The sequence below is a fragment of the Hyla sarda genome, chromosome 5 (genome assembly GCF_029499605.1).
Source record: "Hyla sarda isolate aHylSar1 chromosome 5, aHylSar1.hap1, whole genome shotgun sequence".
In the NCBI taxonomy this organism is placed as follows: Eukaryota; Metazoa; Chordata; class Amphibia; order Anura; family Hylidae; genus Hyla; species Hyla sarda.
Window position 1 is genome coordinate 127,843,104 of NC_079193.1, and position 27,757 is coordinate 127,870,860.

General features: G+C 44.1%; 1 protein-coding gene across 2 annotated transcripts in view; it reads right to left on the reverse strand.

Annotated features, from left to right (window-relative positions):
• The window catches only part of C5H7orf57 (chromosome 5 C7orf57 homolog), a 171,179-nt gene that overhangs the window by 97,695 nt on the left and 45,727 nt on the right, over positions 1–27,757 (reverse strand). For both annotated transcript variants that reach the window (XM_056520260.1, XM_056520259.1), the window contains exons 2-3: positions 13,836–13,902; positions 11,353–11,544 (exon numbers count right to left, since the gene is read on the reverse strand). In XM_056520260.1, coding sequence (XP_056376235.1) covers positions 11,353–11,544; positions 13,836–13,890 — 247 coding nt within the window. In that variant the 5' untranslated portion in view covers positions 13,891–13,902. The remainder of the gene's footprint in view (positions 1–11,352; positions 11,545–13,835; positions 13,903–27,757) is intronic.

Sequence of the window (27,757 nt, forward strand, 5' to 3'; positions counted from 1 at the left end):
TACATTCACACTGGCAGGTTTACATGGAGTTTCCTGCTTCAAGTTTGAGCTGCGGCAAATTTTTCACCGCAGCACAAGCTCCTAGTGGGAAACTCACCGTAAACGCCCGCCAGTGCTAATGTACCCTAAAAACACTACGCTAACACAAAATAACGGGTAAAAACACTATATTGACAACCCTCTACACTGTCCCCCCCAATAAAAATGAAAAAAGTATCATACGGCAGGGTTTCCAAAACGGAGCCTCCAGCTGTTGCAAAACAACAACTCCCAGCATTTCCGGACACCCAGTGACTGTCCAGGAATGCTGGGAGTTGTGCAACGGCTGGATGCACTTTGTTTGGCGAAAACAGACGTACAGTATTTTTGGTGGAGGAGGCAAGTTTAACACTTGCATCCGGGTACACGCCTATGCAATCCCTAAATTTAGTTCTCAAATGCGCATGGTGCTCTCTCACTTCGGAACCCTGTGGTATTTCAAGGAAACAGTTTAGGGCCACATATGGGGTATTTCCGTACTCTGGAGAAATTGCACTACAAATTTTTCTCTTTTTACCCCTTATGAAAAGGTAAAGTTGGGGGCTACACCAGCCTGTTAGTGTAAAAAAAATAATTTTTTACACTAACATGCTGGTGTTGCCCCATACTTTTTATTTTCACAAGCGGTAAAAGGAAAAAAAGACCCCCCAAAATGTGTAATGCAATTTCCCCTGAGTATGGAAATACCCCATATGTAGACGTAAAATGCTCTGCGGAGGCACAACAAGGCTCAGGAGTGAGAGCGCACCATGTACATTTGAGGCCTAAATTGGTGATTTGCACAGGGGTGGCTGATTTTACATTGGTTCTGACATAAACTCAAAAAATAATAAAAATACCCACGTGTGACCCCATTTTGGAAACTACACCCCTCACGGAATGTGACAAGGGGTATAGTAAGCCTTAATACCCCACAGGTGTTTGAAGAATTTGCATTAAATTTGGATGGGAAAATGAAGAAAAAAAAATTTTTCACAAAAATGCTGGTGTTACCCTAAATTTTTCATCTTCCCAAGGGAAAATAGGAAAAAAGCCCCCCAAAATTTGTAACCCTATTTCTTTTGAGTAAGAACATACCCCATATGTGGATGTAAAGTGCTCTCCGGGTGCACTACAATGCTCAGAAGAGAGGGAGCGCCACTGGGCTTTTGGACATAAAATTCATCCGGAATTGAAGGCCACGTGTGTTTACAAAGCCCCCATAGTGCCAGAACAGTGGACCCCCCTCCACATGTGACCCCATTCTGGAAACTACAGCACTCATGTAACGTAATAAGGGGTATAGAGAGCATTTACTCCCCACAGGTGTGTCTGACAGATTTTTGGAACAGTTGTCCGTGAAAATGAAAAATAATTTTTTTCATTTGCACAACCCATTGTTCCAAAGCCAGTGAGGTGTAAATACTCACTGCACCCCTTATTAAATTCTGTGAGGGATTTAGTTTCCAAAATTGCTAAATAGGGTCATATGTGGGGGTTCCACTGTTCTGGAACCACGGGGGCTTTGTAAACGCACATGGCCCCTGACTTCCATTCCAAACAAATTCTCTTTTCAAAAGCTCAATGGCGCCACTCCTCTTCTGAGTATTGTAGTGCGCCAGCAGAGCACTATACATCCACATTTGGGGTATTTCCATACTCAGAAGAAAAAAGGTTACAAATTTGGGGGGTAATTTTATCCTATTACACCTTGGAAAAATGCACAATTTGGGGAAAACCCAGCATTTTAGTGCCTTTTTTTTTTCATTTACACATCCAACTTTAACAAAAAGTCGACAAACACCTGTGAGGTGTTAAGGCTCACTATACCCCTTGTTACGTTCCTTGAGGGGTGTAGTTTCCAAAATAGTATGCCATGTGTTTTTTTTTTGCTGTCCTGGCACCATAGGGGCTTCCTAAATGAGACATGCCCCCCCCCCCCCCCCAAACCATTTCAGCAAAATTTGCTTTCCAAAAGCCAAATGTGACAACTTCTCTTCTGAGCATTGTAGTGCGCCCGCAGTGCACTTGACGTCCACACATGGGGTATTTCCATACTCAGAAGAGAAAGGGTTGCAAATTTTGGGGGGCATTTTCTCCTATTACCCCTTGTAAAAATGTAAAATTTGGGGTAAAACCAGCATTTTTTCTGGAAAAAAATAAATTAATTTACATATCAAACTTTAACGAAAAGTCCTCAAACACCTGTGGGGTGTTTAGGCTCACTGTACCCCTTGTTACGTTCATTGAGGGGTGTAATTTCCAAAATAGTATGCCATATTTTTTTGCTGTTCTGGCATCCTAGTGGCTTCCTAAATGTGACATGCCCCCCCAAAAAACATTTCAGAAAAACTCACTCTCCAAAATCCCATTGTCGCTCCGTCCCTTCTGAGCCCTCTACTGTGCCTGCCGAACACTTATCATACACGAGGTATTTCCTTACTCGAGAGAAATTGGGTTATAAATTTTAGGAAGATTTCTCTCCTTTTACCCCTTGTAAAAATTTAAAAACTGGGTCTACAAGAACATACGAGTGTAAAAAATGAAGATTTTGAATTTTCTCCTTCACATTGCTGCTATTCCTGTGAAACACCTAAAGGGTTAACACACTTACTGAATGTCATTTTTTTTTTTTTTTTTAAACATATTTTTATTCAAAATTTTCAAAATTTTATAAACATGCACACAGGGCATTCCTGTGAAATAATGTGTAGTATGGATATATTAACTATATCACCAAGACATATCACGATGCAGCATTTTCGAATCAGTCTAGCAACCCGCACCCCTCCCCCACCCCATCCTAATCAGTAATCAGAACGCCTACCGGCGTAAGTCATTCAGGAGAATATCATGATACTATAGGTGAGATCCCCTCGCATCGGATACCCAGAAGCCAATAAAGAAATACGGATCAACATCAAACAGGAACTCGAAGCCGGCCCAACGAGCCGGAAATGGATCTAGTAAGATACCAGGTCGTGTCTGTAAATGGTTGCATCAAAGAGATCAATTCCTCATTGGAATAAAAGGCCAGCATGAACGTTTTCCATTTCTTAAAAAACCATTTAGCCGATTTCTCTCTTGTCCTTAAAATTTCAAGGCGATCTAGCATCAGATATTTTTTCACTTGCGCTATAACATCCATAGGCGAGGGCATGTAAGCCGACAACCAATGAGTTAAGAGACACCGCTTGGCCCCCAGTAGAATCGTGTGGTGCAATAATGTCAGAGAGACATCATCTGGCGGTATGTGTAGGACTATAAGTAAAGGAGTCAAAGGTAAAGCGACTTTTAGTTTCCTATCTAACAGCGTGAAGAGAGCGGTCCAGAAATCCTGAGTCTTAGGGCAGGTAACTAATCCGTGCAATAAATCAGTAAAGGGGGCATTACAGTTAGGGCAGTCAGTCAGTCTGTCAGGTCTGTCAGGTGTCCGGGGTATGGTGAATCCGTAGGTAGCGTGGTGTAATATTTTAAATTGAGTTTCCCTCCAATTTTCGTTAATTACAGCCTTGCGTACCTTAGCCCATCCCTCCAGTATTGACACAGAGGAGTCAGAGATCCCAAGTGTGGTTTTCCAATATCTGAATAGAGAGGCAGAGGCAATCCCACTCCCTTTTCTGGTCAGATGTCGGTACAGAGTAGAGAGAGAGTGAGAAGGAATGGCTGAGGTCACCAGACTGTCAAAAGAGGTAGTTGAGCTTATTCGAGAAAGGTCAGCCAATCTTGGTGTTAGAAAGGATAGAACCTGTCGGTATGACAGATGCTGACCTGGACCAAGACCATATTGGGCACTCATTTCGGCAAACGAGAGATATCTACGTTCGGTAGGGTGCAATAGTTGGCCAACAGATTGAAGGCCAGCTGATCTCCACAGGGCAAATAAACTGTTCTCCGAACCCTGTGGGAATTCAGGGTGGGACCATAGGGGCATGTACTTAGACAGGGAGAAGGGCAGGCGCATAAGGTCCCTGCCTATTTTCCACGTGGCAATTGTGTCCCTTATAATAATGCTATTTTTTATATGGGCTGGCAAGTTCTGGAGCTTGGAGTGAAGAATTCCAGCCAAGGACCATGGTGCGACCATGGCTGACGCCAGTGCAATGTTAGAGTATGTCGATTCACTCCTAAGCCAATCTATGCAATGCCTATATATACATGCCACATTATAGTGCCTCACATCCGGGAACCCCACCCCCCCTTTCTCTTTAGGAAGCATCAACTTTGATAAGGCAATACGGGGTCTCTTATTGGCCCAAATAAATTTAGTAAATGCTGACTGAAGTGACTGGATATCGACCCTCTTAAGGAGGAGTGGAATCATTTGAATGGGGTAAAGCATCTTCGAAAAGCTAAGCATCTTTAGCAGGTGGCATCTGGCTAGCAAGGAAAGTGGTAGAGACATCCACCTCTGCAACTCTCCCATTATTTTGCGGAACAACGGGGTAAAGTTAAGAGAGTAAATTGAAGAGGGGGACCTCCCCACCAATATTCCCAAGTACTTAAAGGAGGATCTGGTAACTAGGATCGGGAATGGCATTGATGCAGAACTGTGAGACAGGGGAATAGGAGAGATGTCTAGTAGGACGCTTTTTTCTACATTAACTCGGAACCCCGATACCTCCACAAAATCAGAGAGGATGGTAAACACCCTCAGTACAGTCCTTACCGGATCAGATAAGAAAAAAAGAATGTCATCCGCAAATAAAGTATGAGAAATTGTTTGAGAACCCATCTGTATACCTAGTGATCCCCTCTCCCTCTCAATGAGGAGAGATAACGGTTCAATGGCCAGATCAAAAAGAAGAGGGGATAGGGGACATCCCTGCCTAGTCCCCCTCTCAGGCGTGAAGAGATCAGATAAGAAGCCCATAGTGTGGAGACGTGCTCTAGGTGAGGCATAAAGGGAACGTAAGTAACCGAGAAAGGGCCCTCCGAACCCCATTGCCGACAGTACTTCCCACAACCATTCCCAGCGAACACAGTCAAAGGCCTTTTCGGCGTCTATCGATAACAATGCCGCTGTGGGATGTCTGTGGGGCCGTAGATTTACCTCATCCAGTACCGAGAGCACCGCTCTAATATGAGAAACCGAGGAGCGTCCCTTGACAAAGCCCACCTGGGCCGGAGATATTAATCTTGGTAATACAGTTGCCAGTCTGTCAGACAAAATTTTGGAGACTAACTTTAAGTCTACATTGATTAAAGAGATAGGTCTATAACTCCCTGGTAATAAAGGATCCTTCCCCGGCTTAGGCAAGACCCTGATGTGCGCCACATTAGAGGACGGCGGGATCGGGTCACCAGAAAGGTAAGAGTTATACAGGACCAGCAGGGAGGGAGCTACCTCATTTGCCAAGATCTTGAAGAAATCCCCGGAGAAGCCATCAGGACCAGGGGCTTTATTAAGTTTGAGATGTTTAAGGGCCCGATCTAGCTCCTCCGAGGAGATCTCTGCCCCTAACATTTCCTTTTCCTCCGATGTCAATGAGGGAAGAGATGAGTGTGAGAGCCATTGTGTGGAGTCTGCCATGGGGACAGTTGGCGCTGAGTAGATGTCTGCGAAATAGCTAGCTAAGATACCATTAATTATTTTGGGATCCCTGTGGGTAACACCTCTAGTATCCTTCAGGGCAGATATGTTACTCACCAGGAGGGCACCCTTAGCAAAGCGTGCCAATAGACGACCCGGTTTGTTGCCGAACCGAAAGAGAGAAGCTTCAAAATGGGATCTTTTGAGGTCGTCTCGCCGCTCTAACCAGCCATCATAAGATGCCTTGGCCGACATCCAGAGTTTTTTTGTGTTCTCAGTCGGCACGGCAACAAAGTCGGTATAGGCCCTCTGAAGAGCAGAACCGAGAGATTTAAGCTGTGAAGCTATTTTACGTTTTAGGGAGGTCGTGTATGCCAGGATTCTTCCTCGTAAAACTGCCTTAGCAGCATCCCAAAACAATTGGGGATTAGTTACATGTGCCGCGTTATCCGCGGCGTATTCCCCCCACCAACCTTTCAGGAGTGAATGAAAATGCTCATCTCTTGCCAAGCTGGAAGGGAAACGCCACAGGAAGTCAGATCCACGAGGGACCGAATCCTGTAGCTGCAATAATAAGGGAGAGTGGTCAGAGATCACCATGTCAGTCAGTGAAACGTCCTCGGTCTTTAGTACAAGAGAGTCCGATAAGAAACAGTAATCAATTCTCGACCAAGAGTCATGAGAATGAGAGTAATGGGAATAGTCTCGTCCGTCGGGATTTCTCGCTCTCCAAATGTCCGTCAGTCCTAAACTCAAGGTCCACGGGCCCAGGAGGCCGTCTGCTCGCCTAGGAACCGGTCCTAAGGTCCTATTGGAACGTCTGTCTTCCGTCCCATGCATTACCATGTTAAAGTCGCCCATTATCACTCGTTGAGAAGGAGAAAGAGGAGCTAGTCGCCCTGTTATGTCAGTCAAGAACTGGTCCTGTCCGTCATTGGGACCATAAATATTAACCAAGGAGAATTCGTCAGAGGCCGTCTGTACGTGAACAGCGCAAAAACGTCCTCTGTCATCAGAAACTACATTAAGAATGTCACAGGTAAAGTTCCTATTGAATAGTATTAAGACTCCGGCTTTTCTCGCTACAGCCGCCGAACCCTCAACCCTCCCTACCCACCATTTTTTCATGCGAGAGAAATCGGCTAAATCAAGGTGGGTTTCTTGGAGCAATGCTATATCAGGTGAAAGTTTTTTAAGATGTCTCAAAACTAGGCTTCTCTTGCGAGGGGATCTCAACCCTTTCACATTCCATGACACCAACTTCATAGAAAGGACTTACTAAGAAATAAACCAAGGATATGAGTCGTGTATACCTCTAGTTGGGACTAAAGAGGAATTTCCAAATACTCTTTAGGAATGAAACACAATCCCACCCCCACTCCGAGCTGGATATCCCTACCTCGGGGACCACTTATCCAAAGCTCTAGGGACTTCCCTTTACCACTACCTAAGGATATGCCAAACCACCAAGGGAGCCCCCCCCCTCCTCCCCCTAAGTGACTAGGTAAAAATGTGAGTATATCCGCCAAGATTATAATAAAGAGCCCGGTGGCTCTCGAGTGAAAATAACAAATAAAACCAATATCCCAATGCCCAAAGGTGAACCAATAATCAGCTAACTGAATAGCGAGGTATCTGAGGAGACTCGAGACCGTGTCCTAGTAGGAGGGCTAAAGAACCGGTAGCAGGGAAAGATGGGTACATTATGACCAATCCACCCCCCCTTCCTTAGTGTTCCCCCTTTAACCTAAAGAAGAACTTCAACATTACTGAACTACCATATTATTTCCCCCCCTCCCTCCCCCACCCTTACCCTTCCCCCTTCATTCCCTCCCCATTTTTACCCCCCCTCATCAAAACAATCTTCCCCACTGCTTCCCTAACTGCCGGAATTCTCCAGGCCCCCACCCTCTCATAGCCCAGAAACGGAGAGCTTGAAGAGGTGCGAGAGGATCCCTACTTTCCCACCCCCCCTCCAATACAAAGATCCTGTTCCCAGCCCCCCACCCTCCTCCCCTCCCGAGTCTCCAACTTCCCCACCCTGTAGAGCCGGTAGTCTCTTTTACCTACCCCGTATACTGAAAACAGAACCTTCAACATATTCAAGTGAACCCCCACCCCCACCTAACATGATGTCAGGTCGTGGTGGATACTGAAAAAATAATAATAAAATAGGAACAACAAAAGTCCTGTCTAGGGCCATGTCTAGACCATATATCTGGTGCATAGTCAGTGATGCACAGAGTCTCTGATGGAATCAAAATAAGAGGAAGTCCATAGGGATTTTCTGGGTTCACGGCCCAGAATGGCACCAAGTCCACATGAGTCCGATTCAGCAGGAGGGGAAAGACTCCAAGATTACTGGGGCACCTTCGAGCATTATGTCAATTTGCCAGGTGGTCACATGTAGTAAACAGGGATAACATATAGACAGGAAAAGAGGTACCTGTAGATGCAGCTCAAGTCTATACAATGCTCACGATGGGTTCCCGGAGTTCCATCTGTCCCTCCTGTCTAGAGGGGGGCGCTCTTGTGAAGGTGAACCCTGCTGGGGAGAAGAAACCACTGTGGGATCCGGGCGACGATCCAGAGGGGGAGCGATTCCATCCCCCTCCCGCTGCCTCCGCTGATGAGAAGGAGAGCCGCCGGTGTCGTTGCGGAGAAGAACCTCCAACTGCGCAGAAGCTTCCTCCGGGGAGCTGTAGATCGCAGAATGGCCGTCGGGAAAGAAAACTCGTAGGATAGCCGGGTATTGAAGAGTGAATCTGATGCCCCGCCGATGCAGGGACGAGCAAAGGGGGGAGTATAATTTCCGCTTGCGGCTAACTTCTGCAGAGAAGTCGCCAAATATTAGAAGCTTTGCTCCGTCCAGGGTCAAGTCAGTGTTTCTTCTCTTAAATGCCCGAAGAACTGCGGTCTTGTCCTGGAAATCCAGATACCTAGTGATGACTTGGCGCGGTCTAATACGCTGTTGCGTCCCCAGGTGCCGTCCAGAGTCCCGGCCCTCTCGGAGATCCGGGCCCAAACGGTGCGCCCGCTCAACCTTGCATGGTCGGGGCAGGCCCAGTAATTTTGGCAACATAAATTCGCACACATGGATGAGGTCGACAGCCGGTACTGATTCAGGTATCCCCACTATTCGCAAGTTATTTCTGCGGGATCTGTTTTCTAAGTCTTCCACCTTTTCCCCCAGACGCTTGCATTCAGCTTCCAACGTAGAGAGTCGTGTGTGAGAGGCAGCCTCAGTGGTCTCGAATGCCTGCACACGGTCTTCTACCGCCGCCATACGTGCGCCATGTTGTGACACAGTATTTTGCAGGTCTAAGAGGGTAGTCTGTATTGCGGCCACTATCGATTCCTTAACCTTGGGCACAATCTTCTCGGCCACCGCAGCAGCCAGGGTCTCATAGTCAATCCCTGCAAGCTCTACCCGATCATCTCCATTAAGCCCACTAGACGTGGAGAGCGAGGGAGAGGGCGCTCTGCTGGATGCAGGGGAGGAGGCCATGCTTGATCTTCCGCACCGACTCCCCGAGCACGGCTCACCTTTATTTTTGGACTGTTTCTTGTCCATCGGGATCAAGTATCTGTCCATATACCCCGGGCGGACACTGGTGTTCAGCGTTAGAATGAGGCAGGTGAAATTTGCGGGTATAGTAGGAGAAGGTAGAGGAGCGGGCTCCCTGCACGTCCTCACAGCATGGCGCCGGAACCGGAAGTCGTCATTTTAAATACTTTGAGGGGTCCAGTTTTTATAATGGGGTCATTTGTGGGGTATTTCTAATATGAAGGCCCTTCAAATCCACTTTAAAACTGAACTGGTCCATGAAAAATTCTGATTTAGAAAATTTTGTGAAAAATTGGAAAATTGCTGCTGAACTTTGAAGCCCTCTGATGTCTTCCAAAAGTAAAAACATGTCAACTTTATGATGCAAACATAAAGTAGACATATTGTATATGTGAATCAATATATAATTTATTTGGAATGTCCATTTTCCTTATAAGAAGAGCTTCAAAGTAAAAAAAAAAATGCAAAATTTTCTATTTTTTCATAACATTTTGGATTTTTTTTTACCAAGAAATGATGCAAGTATCGACAAAATTTGAATATGACACGAAAAAACAATCTCGGAATCAGAATTTAAGGTAAAAGCATCCCAGAGTTATTAATGCTTAAAGTGACAGTGGTCAGATGTGCAAAAAAACGCTCTGGTCCTTAAGGCCAAAATGGGCCTGGTCCTTAAGGGGTCAAGCATACAAATTTTCATACACAAAGGTTTAATTTTTTTTTTATAAGTAGTAAAATAAAACAAAGCCTATTTAAATTGGGTATTGGGTACCAAATCTTTTTTTGTTTGCATTATTCTATTTAAAAACTTTCAGAATTTTCTACATTTTCATTAAGGTATAGGCTAATTAAGATTTATTTAAAAAAAATATTTTTTTAGTCCTCTTAGAGGACTACTATATTCAACCTTTCGATTGCAAACACTGTTTAATGCTATGCCATAGCATTGCATTGATCAGTGTTATCAGCGATCGCTATTACGAGGTGTGTACACACACATAATATATATATATATATATATATATATATATATATATATATTGTAAGGATTCCTCCTTGGGGATTAGCTCTGGGATCGTCCTTGACCACGCCACAGGATGCGTTTCTTCTCAATAAACCAGCAAACAAACGCTTATAATGCAAATCTGGCACCTTGCCAGTTTTATTACACAGGTTGCAGGGAAAGAAATAAACAAAAAGCAGGAACAAACAAAATCCTAGACCGTCTGGTCACTGACTACACATATCAGCTTGTCCTGACTAACAACCGCTGAGCTACCCTCAGCCGGTTAAACATATGTCCCCTGCAACCTTTTACTCACAATTCATGTCACTCTCTTTGAGCCACTCAGCTCGGGCTGTGTACTCCTCAGCAGCCTCTGTCTCTTCCCTACAGCCCACATGCTGTCTCCTAGGAAGAGCCCCAACTATTCTGTCTCTTTTCCTTTTAAAACACACACTTTCCCTTCCTGATACCTCATTAATCAGGCCACAGGTGGAGCATTCTGCAGAGATAGCAAGGGAAATACACCCTTTCCTTGCCACACTGCCACAATATATATATATATATATATAGATATATATATAACCTCCTATATATTCCAATCGCCAATCCAACGGCACAGAGACAGGCATAGGACTTCTGGCCTTCAAGTCAGCAGATAAGTACCTGATCAGTCCCCCAGAAGGACTGGCACCCGTATTTTAATGCTTTTAGATCCCGCAATCGACTTTCATCGCAGGATCTAAAGGGTTAATGCCTGACCTCGGCGTAATGGCTGATCTTCAGCATTAGGAGTGACTCAAGTGGTGCAAAAAACAAGTATGGGTCTGTAAGTAGAAAATTTAAAGTGTTATGGCTATTAAAAGGTGAGGAGGAAAAACATGAAAAAACAAAGGATAGGAGATAAGATGTCTCACCACAGGGGTCCCGCCGCTGGGGATTGCAAGATTGGATAGGGGATAAGATATCTCAGGGCCAGAGTACCCCTTTAAGGGGGTCAAGCATATTAATTGTCCAGAATCTGTAACCATAATTTAATAATATTCTCTTTATTATCATGTTTATTTTCATGTTTGTACAAAGCAAGAACTCGTTGCCATATGTAAAAAAACTCACATTTCCTCACAGGGTTTCAGCTCTTGTAATCAGGTGCTGCAGAATATGTTGGTGCTATATAATTATGGATTAATATTACTGCTATTTTGGTAATCTCATAAATTGTTTCTTTACCTGGACGACCTCCTTGTTTGGCTAGTTTGACATACTCAGAGTCAGTTTCTGTAATCCATTGTCTGCGGCCTTTATTTTTTAACTCATTATGGGGTTCTGCAAGGTCGCTTAGTCCTGGAATTTGTGAGGTGGGAGGAAGATCACTTTTACTTGACTTCTCAGTTTGTTTCGAAGGTGCATTGTAAAACCAGTCTGTAATACAGAATAACATGTAGCTTTCATATCATCATGTCGAATGTTCAGGTTAAAAAAAACAAAAAACTGGCCTCATATAAGTAAAGAGTTAAATGAAATAACCTTTGTTATAAACATAGAATATAATAAGCCAAGTTTTTTTTTTGTTTGTAAAGGGGTACTCCAGAGGAAAAAAAAGCCTCCCAGAATGCATCTGCTGCTGTATGCTTCAGAGGAAGATGTGAAGTTATATTCAGTCTAACCACAGTGCTCTGTGTTGCCACCTCTGTCCATGCCAGGAACAGAGGAGCAAAGCTTTGCCATTGGCATTTGCTCCTGCTAAGGGCTATTCCCAACAATGACAGTGGTGTCAGCAGAGAGCACTGTGGTCAGACTGAAAAGAACTACACAACTTCCTCTGGAGCATACAGCAGCTGATAAGTACTGGAAGGGTTAAGAAGCAATTTACAAATCTGTATAATTTTCTGGCAGCAGTTGAGTAGAGCCTTTTAGGCATGTCAGTTTTAGTATTTAAATAACAATTCTGGAGAATCTTATGTAAGAACTCTGCTCTACCTACCAATCTCTTTGTCAAAGGGGTGTCTCTTCACACAGTATGAGCAACTACTGCCGAGAGTACAGACAAAAGCATGGTGGCCTATGGCAGCATAATTTTACCTGTTTAGCTGATGCATTAGCAGCAAAAAATGAAAATGATTTTATCCCAATGCACTAGAAGCCTAAGGGCAGGTTCACACTATGTTTGTAGTGTACGGGTGCAGTATACGGCTGGGAGGGGGGGTGCGAAAACCGTCCGCTCCCGTATCCCACTCATTTAAATGAGTCGACTAGAGTCAAACGCTGATTCCGGTTGGCTCATTTTTGCCCCGTATACGGTTCTCTAACCGGACCTAAGACCGTTGTATACCACGGTTTAAGGTCCGGTTAGAGAACCGTATTCAGGGCAAAAATGAGCCGACCGAAGTCATCGTTTGACTCCGGTCGGCTCATTGAAATTAATTAAATAAAGGCCGGGTCCGCGTGGGTTACGGGAGAGGAACTAGGGCTGCATGATATGGGGAAAAATGTGCGATTGCGATTATGGAGGTAAATATTGCGATTTCGATATGCGATTGCGATATAATAAACAAATGGTGAAATCCCCCCTATTTAATGTCCAATCCTCTATTTCATAAAGCCAACTCGCCCAATTTCATGTACATTGACTGAACATAAAATAGAGGGGATTGGATATGAAATGGGTACAGTGTAGTCCGCACACTCTCCTAGCCTGGTATAGTGTAGTCTGCGTCCTCTCCCGGCCTTGTATAGTGTAGTCCGCATACTCTACTGGTATAGTGTAGTCCGCACACTCTCCTAGCCTGGTATAGTGTAGTCTGCGCACTCTCCTGGCCATGTATAGTGTAGTCCGCATACTCTACTGGTATAGTGTAGTCCGCACACTCTCCTAGCCTGGTATATTGTATTCTGCGTACTCTCCTGGCCTGGTATAGTGTAGTCCGCTTACTCTCCTGGCCTGGTATAGTGTAGTCCGCTTACTCTCCTGGCCTGGTATAGTGTAGTCCGCTTACTCTCCTGGCCTGGTATAGTGTAGTCCGCCTACTCTCCTGGCCTGGTATAGTGTAGACTCCACCCTCTCCAGCGTTGTTGTGTTGCTCTATTGTGCAGCGCAAGCCACAGGGAAAAGAACACTGGGAGTATGTGTATTCCCTTAAGGACTGAGAAGGGGTTTGTCGGGAGGGTTTTTTTTTTTCTTCCTATGATTAAAATTGTCCTCTTCTAACCCCTATATCTCTTATTTTTCCATATACCGGGCTGAATGAGGCTCATTTTTTCCGCTGTGTTCTGTAGTTTTTATCGGGCCCTGTACGGAAGATCGCGGGTGGCCTTAGGATAGTGGATAAGTTGTTCTACACTGGACTACTCCTTTAAGGGGTTAAAACACAGCAGATTGGTTGCCATAAAAGTGATTCGTGAGCAGGCTACCACTTCAAGAAGTTGTATGTGATTAAGAAACAGTACCATTCTTGGCCCCAGTAACCAATCACAGCTCAGCTTTCATATCTTAACGAGCTTTGGTACAGCGAAAGTTAAGCTGTGATTGGTTGCTGTCTGAAACAAATTTTCTAGTTTTTCTCTCACACATTTTGATAAATCAGGGCCAGTGTGTACTTCTTGCTGTCCATATAGCATTGGTACTCACTATGAGGACCTGATTTATAATGAAAATCAATTACAATGTTTTAGCCACATTCAGAATATATTTTTTTTACATTTCTGTAACTTACCACAGGTAGCATATCTGTTGGGAGGACCAGAAGATTCTTGATTTTGTTTCCACATTGTGTTCTTTTACTGGGAAAATAAAAATAAACATCTGTATAAAATTATAGAGTTTGTGTCATTTTATGTATGTGGAAAAAGAACTGACCCTTTATGACCACATAGACACTCTCCTCTGCACTAAATGATTATGCCTTTATTGTATATACTGAGAAAAGCCCTGTATATACTTAATATAATACTTAAAGCGTACCTTTAAATATTACATTTTTATGTGTCTATGACCTGTATTTCTCTCAGAATTAGCTTTATTTCTGAATTACCTTAACCCCTTAGGGCATATTTTCACCTTAAAGGGGTACTCCGCCCTTAGACAGCTTCTCCCCTATCCTTTTATAAGATGTCAGATCGCCGGGGTCCCGCTGCTGGGGACCCTCGGGATCTACCAAGCGGTACCCACCTTTAGCGGCTTCCGGAACCGCTGGAGATCCTCAGAGTCCATCTCGACCGCGGGTACGGAAGATCGTGACATCACGACTCCGCCCCTGTATGACATCACACCCCGCCCCTCAATGAAAGTCTATGGGAGGGGGCGTGACAGCTGTGACCCCACATGTGACCCCATTTTGGAAACTACACCCCTCACAGAATTTAATAAGGGGTGAACATTTACACCCCACTGGCATTTCACAGATCTTTGGAATAGTGGGCTGTGCAAATGAAAAATAAAATTTTCACGGACCACTGTTCCAAAAATCTGTCAGACACCTGTGGGGTGTAAATGCTCACTGTACCCCTTATTACATTACGTGAGGGGTGTAGTTTCCAAAATGGGGTCATGTGTGGCCCTATGGGGGCTTTGTAAAAACACATTGCCGTCAATTTCAGACACTTTCTCTTGCGAAAATCCCAATGGCGCTCCTTCTCTTCTGAGCATTGTAGTCCGCCAGCAAAGCACTTTACATCCACATATTGGGTATGTTCTTATTTAGAAGAAAATGGGGTTACAAATTTTGGGGGCTTTTTTTTCCTATTCTCCCTTGTGAAAATGAAAAATGTAGGGTAACACTAGCATTTTAGTGAGAAAATGATTTTTAATTTTCACATTCAACTAACGAAAATTTGTCAAACACCTGTGGGGTGTTAAGGCTCACTATACCCCTTGTAACATTCTGTGAGGGGTGTAGTTTCCAAAATGGGATCACATGTGGGTATTTATTGTTTTGCGTTTATGTCAGAACCGCTGTAAAATCAGAAACCCCTGTGCAAATCACCAATTTAGACCTCAAATGTACATAGTACTCTCACTTCTGAGCCCTGTTGTGCGTCCGCAGAGCAATTTACGCCCACATATGGGGTATTTCTGTACTCAGGAGAAATTGCGTTACAAATTTTGGGGGTCTTTTTTTCCTTTTACCGCTTGTGAAAATTAAAAGTATGGGGCAACACCAGCATGTTAGTGTAAACATTTTTCTTTTTTACACTAACATGCTGGTGTAGACCCAAACTTTACATTTTCATAAGTGGTAAAAGGAGAAAAAGCCCCCCAAAATTTGTAACGCAATTTCTCCTGAGTACTGAGATACCCCATATGTGGCCCTAAACTGTTTCCTTGAAATACGACAGGGCTCCGAAGCGAGAGAGCACCATGCGCATTTGAGGCCTAAATTGGGGATTTGAATCCACCACAAAAATACCCTACAGCAGTGTTTCCCAAACAGGGTGTTTCCAGCTGTTGCAAAACTCCCAGCATGCCTTGACAGTCAGTGGCTGTCTGGCAATACTGTGAGTTGCTGTTTTTCAACAGCTGGAGGCTCTGTTTTGGAAACAGTGCTGTACAAGACTTTTTTTTATTTATTTTTATTTGGGGGGGGGGGACTGTAGGGGTATGCAGTGTTTTACTTTGTGTAGTGCAGTGTTTTTAGGGTACATTCAAATGGGCAGAGGTTTAAAGTGATTTTCTCGCTGGGAGTTTGAGCTGCGGCAAAAAATTTGCCGCATCTCAAACTTGCAGCAGAACTTGTTGTAAACCTGCCCATGTGAATGTACCCTGTACAGTCACATGGGGGGGGGGGGGGGAAATCTGTAGCTGTTGCAGAACTACAACTCCCAGCATGCACTGACAGACCATACATGCTGGGAGTTGTAGTTATGCAACAGCTGGAGGCACATTGGTTGCAAAACACTGAGTTAGGTAACAAACTCTGTTTCACAACCAATGTGTGTCGAGCTGTTGCAAAACTGCAACAATCAGCATGCATTGACAGCCGAAGGGCATGCTGAGAGTTGTAGTTTTGCAACAGCTGGAGGCACACTGCTACAACTCCCAGCATACCCTTTGGTAGTCTGTGCATGTTGGGAGTTGTAGTTATGCAACAGCTGGATGCACTTTTTTATAGAAAAAATGTGCCTCCAGCCTGTTGCATAACTACAACCCCCAGCATGCACAGACTACCAAAGGGCATGCTGGGAGTTATAGTTGGAACACCCGTGCCACCTCACTCCTGCTGAGTAAGGGTGAATGGGGCTGTCGTGGACAGCCCCATTCACCCTTTTTTTCCAGAGTCACTAAAGACCCGATTAACCCGGAATAACCGCAAATTGCAGGTCTGAATTGACGCGCGATTTGCCGATATGGGGGGACCTCAGGACTCCTCTCGGCGATGTGCCAGGATGCCTGCTGAATTATTTCAGCAGGCATCCCGGTCCGGTCCCCACCCGGTGAGCAGCAGGGACTGGAAATGCTCAGGGTGTACAGCTACGCCCCGAGTGCTTAAGGACCGGGGATGCAGGGTATGCATACGCCCTGCGTCCCCAAGAGGTTAATGCTGTCGACTAGAAGCAGAGAGGGCGGGTCCCTTTCTTCTCCTCAGGTGATAACCACTCCCTCTCCTCCCCCTCCCTCACTCTCCTCAGTCACTGATCTCAGAAGTGAGCATCTGTAACCCTTCCTTTCTGGTTTCATGCTATACACACACACTGTGGCCGACATTTATCATTGTAGGTGTAAGTCAAGCATTTTTCTACAGCTTTTTTTGTGTGCTGGTAATGTGTAGGAGCACCAAATTTATTAACTGGTCACAGTTATTAACTGAAATTTCTCTCTTCACATACACCAAAAAGCTTAGCTAAATCTGGGCTGGTGTAGTGGTGTAGTGGCTTTGCGCCTTATCACAAAAAGGCGCAGTTCATAAAACCCTTCCATATCATGTGTATTGCCAAAATCAGTGGATTGCAACTCAAAATCAGCAGAAATGTGTAAATCAAAAGGCACAAAAAAGGCGCAAAAAAACCCTGCTTGCACCTTTTTTAGACACAAGTCTAAAGACAATGATAAATGTCGGCCTGTGTGCTTACAGCTTTTGTAAAACTACAGCTCCCAGATTTGCAACAGCCGGAGGCATATGATTGGTAAAACTCAGATTTACAGCAGTGTTGCTGCAGGCTGTGTTCCTCCTACTATTGCAAACCTACAATACAACCTACAGTACACGACCAGTGTACACAGCCAGGCTGGTATGTATCCCAGGAGGAAGTTTTTTGGCTGGCTTTTTCAGTATGAAATTTTTTTTTAATGAAGGCAATTGCAAAACCTAATGCTTTACAACATATCAAAAGTTTTTATATCTGGCAGTGCCCATTTAACTCCTTAACGCATATGGACGTTTATGAACGTCCATAAGAGTCTCCTGAGGTCTAAAGTGAAAGTAAAAGCTTCCTGGCTGCTCAGTTGGGCTGATCGGGACAATCGCGGTAAAATCTCGATGTCCTGATCAGCTAGGACGCAGGAGAAGGGTGCCTTACCTGCGCGTCTGATCTGCGATTGATTGCTCCAAGCCTGAAATCCAGGCTTGAGCAATCAACCGCCAATAACACTGATCCCTGCCATTGAATGTAATGGCATTGATCAGTGTATTGAATCAATGTACTGCATGTTATAGTCCCTATGGGGGCTATAACATTGCACAAAAAAAAAAGTGGAAAAAAAAAAGCTAATAAAGATCATTTAACCCCTTCCTTAATAAAAGTTTGAATCACCCCCCTTTTCCCAATAAAAAAAAAAGTGTAAATAAAAATAAGTGGTATCGCCGTGTGCGTAAATGTACGAACTATAAAAATGAATCTTTAATTAAACCGCACGGTCAATGGCGTATGCACAAAAAAATTCAAAAGTCCAAAATAGCGTCTTTTTGGTCACTTTTTATACCATGAAAAAATGAATAAAAAGCGATCAAAAAGTCTGATCAAAACAAAAATGGTACCGATAAAAACTTCAGATCACGGCGCAAAAAATGAGCCATCATACCGCCCCATACATGGAGAAATAAAAAAGTTAGAGTGGTCAGAATAGGACAATTTTAAACATAAATTTTCCTGCATGTACTGTATTTATCGGCGTATAACACGCATTTTTTATGCTAAAATTTTTAGCCTTAAGTCTATCTGCGTGTTATACGCCGATAGACTGTTTGTGACCCCGCAAAAGCCGCTGCAGTTCAATGATTGGGCGCAGTTCATGATGATGAGGGCGCTTTAAATCATTGAACTGCAGCAGCTTCTGCCTGGCCGGAGTCCCACTGCCAGATTCCCTCCCCGTCCCCGGTTTTATAGTTAAATATCCCGCCGCCACGGCCCAATTCCCTCCCTGTCCCTGGCTTTATAGTTACATGTGCCCTGGGGACTGCTGTCCTTCATGCTCCGGCGGCCTACTGATCTGTCACTGTGCGCTGCGCAATGACGAGCGACATCCTCAACACGACGTCACTCGTCAGTCAGTGCGCGGCGCACAGTGACAGCCCAGGAGGCCGCCGGAGCATGAAGGACCGCAGTCCCCAGGGCACATGTAACTATAAAACCGGGACGGGGAGGGAATTGGACAGTGGCGGTGGCGGGATATTTAACTATAAAACTGGGGACGGGGAGGGAATAGGGCAGCAGCACTCTGGCAACACATAAGCCACTGCACGTCAATGATTTAAAGCGCTTGCTTTAAATAATTGAACTGCAGAAGCTGCCAGAAACAGTTTATCGAGGTACACCTGCACACACACGCACCCTCATTTCTCCAAGGATATCTTGGTAAAAAAATTTTACCAAAATTTCCTTGGAAAAACGAAGGTGCGTGTTATAGGCCGGTGCATGGTATACCCAGATAAATACGGTACTCAAGATCTTTTTCAGAAGTAATACAAAATCAAACCTATATAAGTAGGTTATCAATTTAACTGTATGGACCTGAAGAATAAAGTTAATGTGTCATTTTTATCGAAAAATGTACTGAGTAGAAACGGAAGCCCCCAAAAACTACAAAATGGCGTTTTTTTCTTCCATTTTGTCGCACAATGATTTTTTTTCCCATTTCGTGGTAGATTTTGGGGTAAAATGACTGATGTCTTTACAAAGTCATATGGATTTTTAGGTGCAAAATTGAAAGTGTTATTTTTAGAAGGTGACGAGGAAAAACGAAAATGAAAAACTGAAAAACCCTCCGTCCTTAAAGGGTTACTACCGTGGAAAACTTTTTTTTTTTTATCAACTGGTGCCAAAAAGTTAAACAGATTTGTAAATCATTTCTATTAACCCCTACAGGACCCATGACGTAAGGGTACGTCACGACACCCTGGGTCTTAAGGACCAAGGACGTACATTTACGTCATGGGCAGTTCTGGTCCCCGCCGTGCGAGGATCGGAGCGGGATGCCTGCTGAAATCATGACTGAAATAAAGTCATCAGACCCCCCCATGTTGGCAAATTGCAAGTGAGTTCACTGGTCATTACGGGTCTATAGTGACCAGGTGACCCACAATGTAAGGGGGATCGCGGGTGTCTAAGACACCCAGGATCCCCCTGAAGCGATAGGAGTGAGGTGACACGGGTGCCACCCCTCCTATTGGTGGTCTAGACGCGACCACCAATAGCAGATCGGGGGCGGGGGGGGGGGGTTATTTTAGTTTTCCCCGTCCTGCCCTCCCACAATAGGCGGGGCAGGACGGGGAAACGACGGAGACCGCAACAGCTGGAGGCACCCTGTTTGGGAATCACTGGCGTGGAATACCCCTATGCAATCCCTAATTTAGTCCTCAAATGCGCATGGTGCTCTCTCACTTCGGAGCCCTGTCGTATTTCAAGGAAACAGTTTAGGGCCACATATGGGGTATCTCCGTACTCAGGAGAAATTTCACTACAAATTTTGGGGGGCTTTTTCTCATTTTACCCCTTATGAAAAGGAAAAGATGGGGCTACACCAGCTTGTTAGTGTAAAAAAATTACACTAACATGCTGGTGTTGCCCTTTACTTTTTATTTTCACAAGCGTTAAAAGGAAAAAAATTTTATACACAATTTTTCTCCTGAGTACAGAAATACCCCATATGTGGGCGTTAAATGCTCTGCGGACGCATAACAAGGCTTAGGAGTGAGAGCGCAGTATGTACATTTGAGGCCTAAGTTGGTGCTTTGCACAGGGGTGGCTGATTTTACAGCGGTTCTGACATAAACCAAAAAAATAAATACCCACATGTGATCCCATTTTGGAAACGACACCCCTCACGTAATGTAATAAGGGGTACAGTGAGCATTTACGCCCCACAGGTGTCTGACAGATTTTGGGAACAGTGGTCCGTAAAAATTAAAAATTTTATTTTTCATTTGCACAGCCCACTGTTCCAAAGGTCTGTCAAACGCCAGTGGGGTGTAAATACTAACTGCACCCCTTATTAAATTCTGTGAGGGGTGTAGTTTCCAAAATAGGGTCACATGTGGGGGGGGGGGTCCACTGTTCTGGCACCACGGGGGGCTTTGTAAACGCACATGGCCCCTGACTTCCATTCCAAACTATTTTTTTCCCAAAAGCTCAATGGCGCTCCTTCTCTTCTGAGCATTGTAGTGTGCCAGCAGAGCACTTGACGTCCACATATGGGGTATTTCCATACTCAGAAGAGATGGGGTTACAAATTTGGGGGGGTCTTTTCTGCTATTAACCCTTGCAAAAATGGGAAATTTGGGGGGAAACACATTTTAGCGAAAAAAAAAATATTATTTTTTACATATGCAAAAGTCGTGAAACCCCTGTGGGGTATTAAGGCTCACTTTATTCCTTGTTACGTTCCTCAAGGGGTCTAGTTTACAAAATGGTATGCCATGTGGGGGTTATTTTGCTGTCCTGGCACCATAGGGGCTTCCTAAATGCGACATGCCCCCCGAGCAAAATTTGCTCTCAAAAAGCCAAATATGACTCCTTCTCTTCTGAGCATTGTAGTTCGCCCGTAGTGCACTTCAGGTCAACTTATGGGGTACCTCCATACTCAGAAGAGATGGGGTTACACATTTTGGGGGGTATTTTCTGCTATTAACCCTTGCAAAAATGTGAAATTTGGGGGGAAACACACATTTTAGTGAAAAAAAAAATTTTTTTTTTTTACATATGCAAAAGTTGTGAAACACCTGTGGGGTATTAAGGCTCACTTTATTCCTTGTTACGTTCCTCAAGGGGACTAGTTTCCAAAATGGTATGGCATGTGTTTTTTTTTTTTGCTGTTCTGGCACCATAGGGGCTTCCTAAATGCAACATGCCACCCAAAAACCATTTCAGAAAAACGTACTCTCCAAAATCCCCTTGTCGCTCCTTCGCTTCTGAGCTCTCTACTGCGCCCGCCTAACAATTTACATAGGCATATGAGGTATGTGCTTACTCGAGAGAAATTGGGCTACAAATATAAGTATACATTTTCTCCTTTTACCCCTTGTAAAAATTCAAAAATTGGGTCTACAAGAACATGCGAGTGTAAAAATGAAGATTGTGAATTTTCTCCTTCACTTTGCTTCTATTCCTGTGAAACACCTAAACGGTTAAAACGCTGACTGAATGTGATTTTGAAAACTTTGGGGGGGGGGTGCAGTTTTTATAATGGGGTCATTTGTGGGGTATTTCTAATATGAAGACCCCTCAAATCCACTTCAAACCTGAACTGGTCCCTGAAAAATAGTGAGTTTGAAAATTTTGTGAAAAATTGGAAAACTGCTGCTGAACTTTGAAGCCCTCTGGTGTCTTCCAAAAGTAAAAACACGTCAATTTTATGATGCAAACATAAAGTAGACATATTGTATATGTGAATCCAACATTTTTTTAATTTGGAATATCCATTTTCCTTACAAGCAGAGAGCTTCAAAGTTAGAAAAATGCTAAATTGTCAAATTTTTCATTAAATTTGGGGATTTTTCACCAAGAAAGGATGCAAGTTACCACAAAATTTTCCCACTATGTTAAAGTAGAATATGTCACGAAAAAACAATCTCTGAATCAGAATGATAACTAAAAGCATTCCAGAGTTATTAATATTTAAAGTGACAGTGGTCAGATGTGCAAAAAACGCTCTGGTCCTAAGGTGTAAAATGGCCTGGTCCTTAAGGGGTTAAAAAATCTTAATCCTTCCAGTACTTTTTAGGGGCTGTATACTAAAGAGAAATCCAGAAAAGAAATGCATTTCTTGTGATGTCCTGAACACAGTGCTCTCTGCTGACCTCTGCTGTCCATTTTAGGAACTGGAGAAAATCCCCATAGCAAACATATGCTTCTCTGGACAGTTCCTAAAATGGACAGCAGAGAGCATTGTGGTCAGGACATCACAGGAAATGCATTTCTTTTTGGATTTCTCTTTAGTATACAGCCCCTAAAAAGTACTGGAAGGATTAAGATTTTTTAATAGAAGTGATTTACAAATCTGTTTAACTTTCTGGCACCAGTTGATTTAAAAAAAAAAAGTTTTCCATGGTAGTACCCCTTTAACCCCTTAAGGACGCAGGACGTACTCAAACGTCCCCTTTTCCGAGTCCTTAAGGACTCAGGACGTTTGAGTACGTCCTGTCAAATCCCGGCCCCCCGCCGCTAGCCGGAGGGGAGCCGGTGCCCGTTGCCTGCTGAAATCGTTCAGCAGGCATCGGGGCATATCGCCCAGGGGGGTCATTATGCCCCCCCATGTCGGCGATGGCCGCAGATCGCTGGACAATTCAGTCCAGCGATCTGCGGCAGATTCCGGGTCAATCGGGTCTCCAGTGACCCGGTGACCCGGAATTACAGGCTGTTCGGGGCCGTCTCCGACGGCCCCGAACAGCCAGAGCCTGCAGGGGTGAGGTGGCACTGGTGCCACCTCACGATCGCCCTGATTCGTCGGCCGGATTACCGGCCGACCAATCAGGGCGCCTGCTGCGGGTGTCACTCCCGCACCCGCTCCGCCCCTCTTCTGGAGGACGTGAGCGGGTGCGGGACGTGCACCCCGGGTGCTGGGGACCCCGATCCCCGGCGTCAATGTTGGGATCGGGGCCCCAGGAGCGACGGCCGCGGCGGAGACGACGAGGGACTGACCTGTGCGGCGAGGATCGTTGGAGGTGAGTGACAGCCTCCTGCTGTTGCTTAGCAACAGCTCCCAGCATGCAAAAAGGGCATGCTGGGAGCTGTAGTTATGCAACAGCAGGAGGCAGACCACCACAACTCCCAGCATGCCCTTATGGGCATGCTGGGACTTGTAGTTTTGCAACAGCTGGAGGCACATTTTTTCTATGGAAAAGTGTACCTTCAGCTGTTGTGTAACTACAACTCCCAGCTTGCACCAACAGCTAAAGTGCATGCTGGGAGTTGTAGTAGTGCATCTGCTGGTTGCATAACTACAACTCCCAGCATGCCCGTTGGCTGTCGGTGACTGCTGGGAGTTGTAGTTTTGCAACAGCTGAAGGCACACTGAGTTATGTAGCAAACCAGTGTGTCTCCAGCTGTTGCATAACTACAATCCCCAGCATCCCCAGCCAAAGTAGTATGCCTCCAGCTGTTGCATAACTACAAGACCCAGCATGCCCTTCCGCTGTCCGTACATGCTGGGGGTTGTAGCTTTTGCAACAGCTGAAGGCACACTGGTTGCAAAACACTGAGTTTGTTACCAAACTCTGTGTTTCACAACCAGTGTGCCTCCAGCTGTTGCAAAACTACAACTCCCAGCATGCACTGATAGACCGTACATGCTGGGAGTTGTAGTTTTGCAACAGCTGGATGTTCCCCCCCCAATATGAACGTACAGGGTACACTCACATGGGCGGAGGATTACAGTAAGTATCCAGCTGCAAGTTTGAGGTGCGGCAAAATTTCTGCCGCAGCTCAAACTGCCAGCGAGAAACTACTGTGAACCCCCGCCTGTGCGACTGTACCCTAAAAACACTACACTACACTAACACACAATAAAAAGTAAAAAACACTACGTATACACATACCCCTATACAACCCCCCTCCCCTCCCCAATAAAAATGAAAAACGTCTGGTACGCCACTGTTTCCAAAACGGAGCCTCCAGCGGTTGCAAAACAACTACTCCCAGTATTGCCAGATAGCCACTGACTGTCCAGGCATGCTGGGAGTTTTACAACAGCTGGAGGCACCCTGTTTGGGAATCACTGGCGTAGAATACCCCTATGTCCACCCCTATGCAAGTCCCTAATTTAGGCCTCAAATGCGCATGGCGCTCTCACTTTGGAGCCCTGTCGTATTTCAAGGCAACAGTTTAGGGTCACATATGGGGTATCGCCGTACTCGGGAGAAATTGTGTTACAACTTTTGGGGGGTATTTTCTGCTTTTACCCTTTTTAAAAATGTAAAATTTTTGGGAAAAGAGGCATTTTAGGTAAAATTTTTTTTATTTTTTTTACATATGCAAAAGTCGTGAAACACCTGTGGGGTATTAAGGTTCACTTAACCCCTTGTTACGTTCCCCGAGGGGTCTAGTTTCCAAAATGGTATGCCATGTTTTTTTTTTTTTTGCTGTCCTGGCACCATAGGGGCTTCCTAAATGCGGCATGCCCCCAGAGCAAAATTTGCTTTCAAAAAGCCAAATGTGACTCCTTCTCCTCTGAGACCTGTAGTGTGCCAGCAGAGCACTTTTCACCCCCATATGGGGCGTTTTCTGAATCGGGAGAAATTGGGCTTCAAATTTTGGGCGGTATTTTCTGCTTTAACCCTTTGTAAAAATGTAAATTTTTTGGGAAACCAAGCATTTTAGGTAAAAAATTTTTTTTTTTTTTTTTACATATGCAAAAGTTGTGAAACCCCTGTGGGGTATTAAGGTTCACTTTACTTTACCCCTTGTTACGTTCCCCAAGGGGTCTCGTTTCCAAAATGGTATGCCATGTGGGGTTTTTTGCTGTCCTGGCACCATAGGGGCTTCCTAAATGCGGCATGCCCCCAGAGCAAAATTTCCTTCAAAAAAGCCAAATGTGACTCCTTCTCTTCTGAGACCTGTAGTGCGCCAGCAGAGCACTTTTCACCCCCATATGGGGTGTTTTCTGAATCGGGAGAAATTGGGCTTCAAATTTTGGGGGGTATTTTCTGCTTTAACCCTTTGTAAAAATGTAAATTTTTTGGGAAACAAAGCATTTTAGGGAATTTTTTTTTTTTTTTTTTTTTACGTATGCAAAAGTTGTGAATCACCTGTGGGGTATTAAGGTTTACTTTACCCCTTGTTATGTTCCCCGAGGGGTCTAGTTTCCAAAATGGTATGCCATGTGTTTTTTGTTGCTGTTCTGGCACCATAGGGGCTTCCTAAATGTGACATGCCCCCCAAAAACCATTTGTCGCTCCTTCCCTTCTGAGCCCTCTACTGCGCCCGCCGAACAATTAACATAGACATATGAGGTATGTGCTTACTCGAGAGAAATTGGGCTACAAATACAAGTAAAAATTTTCTCCTTTTTACCCCTTGCAAAAATTCAAAAATTGGGTCTACAAAAACATGCGAGTGTAAAAAATGAAGATTGTGAATTTTCTCCTTCACTTTGCTGCTATTCCTGTGAAACACCTAAAGGGTTAAAACGCTGACTGAATGTCATTTTGAATACTTTGGGGGGTGCAGTTTTTATAATGGGGTCATTTATGGGGTATTTCTAATATGAAGGCCCTTGAAATCCACTTCAAACCTGAACTGGTCCCTGAAAAAAAGCGAGTTTCAAAATTTTGTGAAAAATTGGAAAATTGCTGCGGAAATTTGAAGCCCTCTGGTGTCTTCCAAAAGTAAAAGCTCATCAATTGTATGATGCAAATATAAAGTATACATATTGTATATGTGAATAAAAAAAAAAATTATTTTGAATATCCATTTTCCTTACAAGCAGAGAGCTTCAAAGTTAGAAAAATGCAAAATTTTCAACTTTTTCATCAAATTTGGGGATTTTTCACCAAGAAAGGATGCAAGTTACCACAAAATTTTACCACTAAGTTAAAGTAGAATATGTCACGAAAAAACAATCTCGGAATCAGATTGATAACTAAAAGCATTCCAGAGTTATTAATGTTTAAAGTGACAGTGGTCAGAATTGCAAAAAATGGCTGAGTCCTTAAGGTGAAAAAGGGCTCAGTCCTTAAGGGGTTAAGGAGGTTAAGGACCAAGCCCATTTCGACCTTAAGGACCAGGCCAATTTTTTTTAGCATGTTCGTTTTTATCTCCTCCTCGGCTACTTAAAATTGTAACTCTTATATTTTCATCCACAGACTAGTATGAGGGCTTGTTTTTTGCGCGACTAGTTGTCCTTCACAATGACATCACAAATTTACCATAAAAATACTATTTGTGTGGGGAAATTGAAAAAAAAAAAAAATAACGCAATTTCGCTCATTTTGGAAGGTTTCTTTTTCATGCTGTACAATTTACGGTAAAAATGACAAGTGTTATTCTGTGGGTCAATACGACCACACTCCCACAGATGCCGTCATCTGTATTGATCACGGCATCGGAGGGATTAATGGCAGACATCCATGCGATTGCGGATGTCGGTGATTACCGGCGGTCCCTGGCTGCGATCAGCAGCCGGGACCAGCCGCACATGACCCACGCATCGCTCCGATGCTCGCGGTCATGTACAGGACGTAAATGTACGTCCTGGTGCATTAAGTACCGCGGCACCAGAACGTACATTTACGTCTTTGGTCGTTAAGGACCAAGCATTTTTCTGTTTTTGCACTTTTGTTTTTTCCTCCTTACCTTTTAAAAACCATTACCCTTTGAATTTTGCACCTAAAAAACCATATGAGGGCTTTTATTTTGCGCCACCAATTCCACATTGTTATAACATCAGTCATTTTACCCCAAAATCTATGGTGAAATGGGAAAAAAAAAAATCGCTGTACGCCAAAATTAAAGAAAAAACGCCATTTTGTAAATTTCGGGGCCTTCCGTTTCTACGCAGTACAATGACACTTTATCTTTATTCTGTAGGTCCATACGATTAAATTGTATACCCTACTTATATAGGTTTGATTTTGTCATACTTCTGGAAAAAACATAACTACATCATAGGAAAAAAAAACATACACCATTGAAGTGCATGTTGACTAATGCCAGAAGTCTGTCCAATAAAACTGATGAACTGGAGTTTAAAATTTCTGAGGAGGATTATGACATAGTAGGTACAACAGAGACTTGGTTGGACGTTGGTTATAGTCTATTCAGGAAGGATCGGACAAAACGGAAAGGGGGAGGAGTCTGTCTTTATGTTAAGTCCAATTTGAAGGCCGCACTGCGGGATGATATTTGGGAGGGAAACGATAATGTGGAGTCATTATGCGTAGAAATATATAGAGATAAAAATAAAAAAAATTCTGATAGGGGTTTGCTATAAGCCACCAAACATAATGGAAGAGCCAGAAGATCAAATATTGAGGCAAATAAACAAGGCAGCAAATCAAAATGATGTGATAAGAATGGGGGACTTTAACTATCCTGATATACACTGGGAGACTGAGACCTGTGAATCTCATAAAGGAAACAGATTTCTGACTATAGCTAAAGACAATTATCCATCCCAAAAGGTGCAGGGCCCTACCAGAGGGGGTGCCCTACTAGACTTAATATTAACCAACGTACCTGACAGAGTAAATAATGTGCAAGTAGATGGACA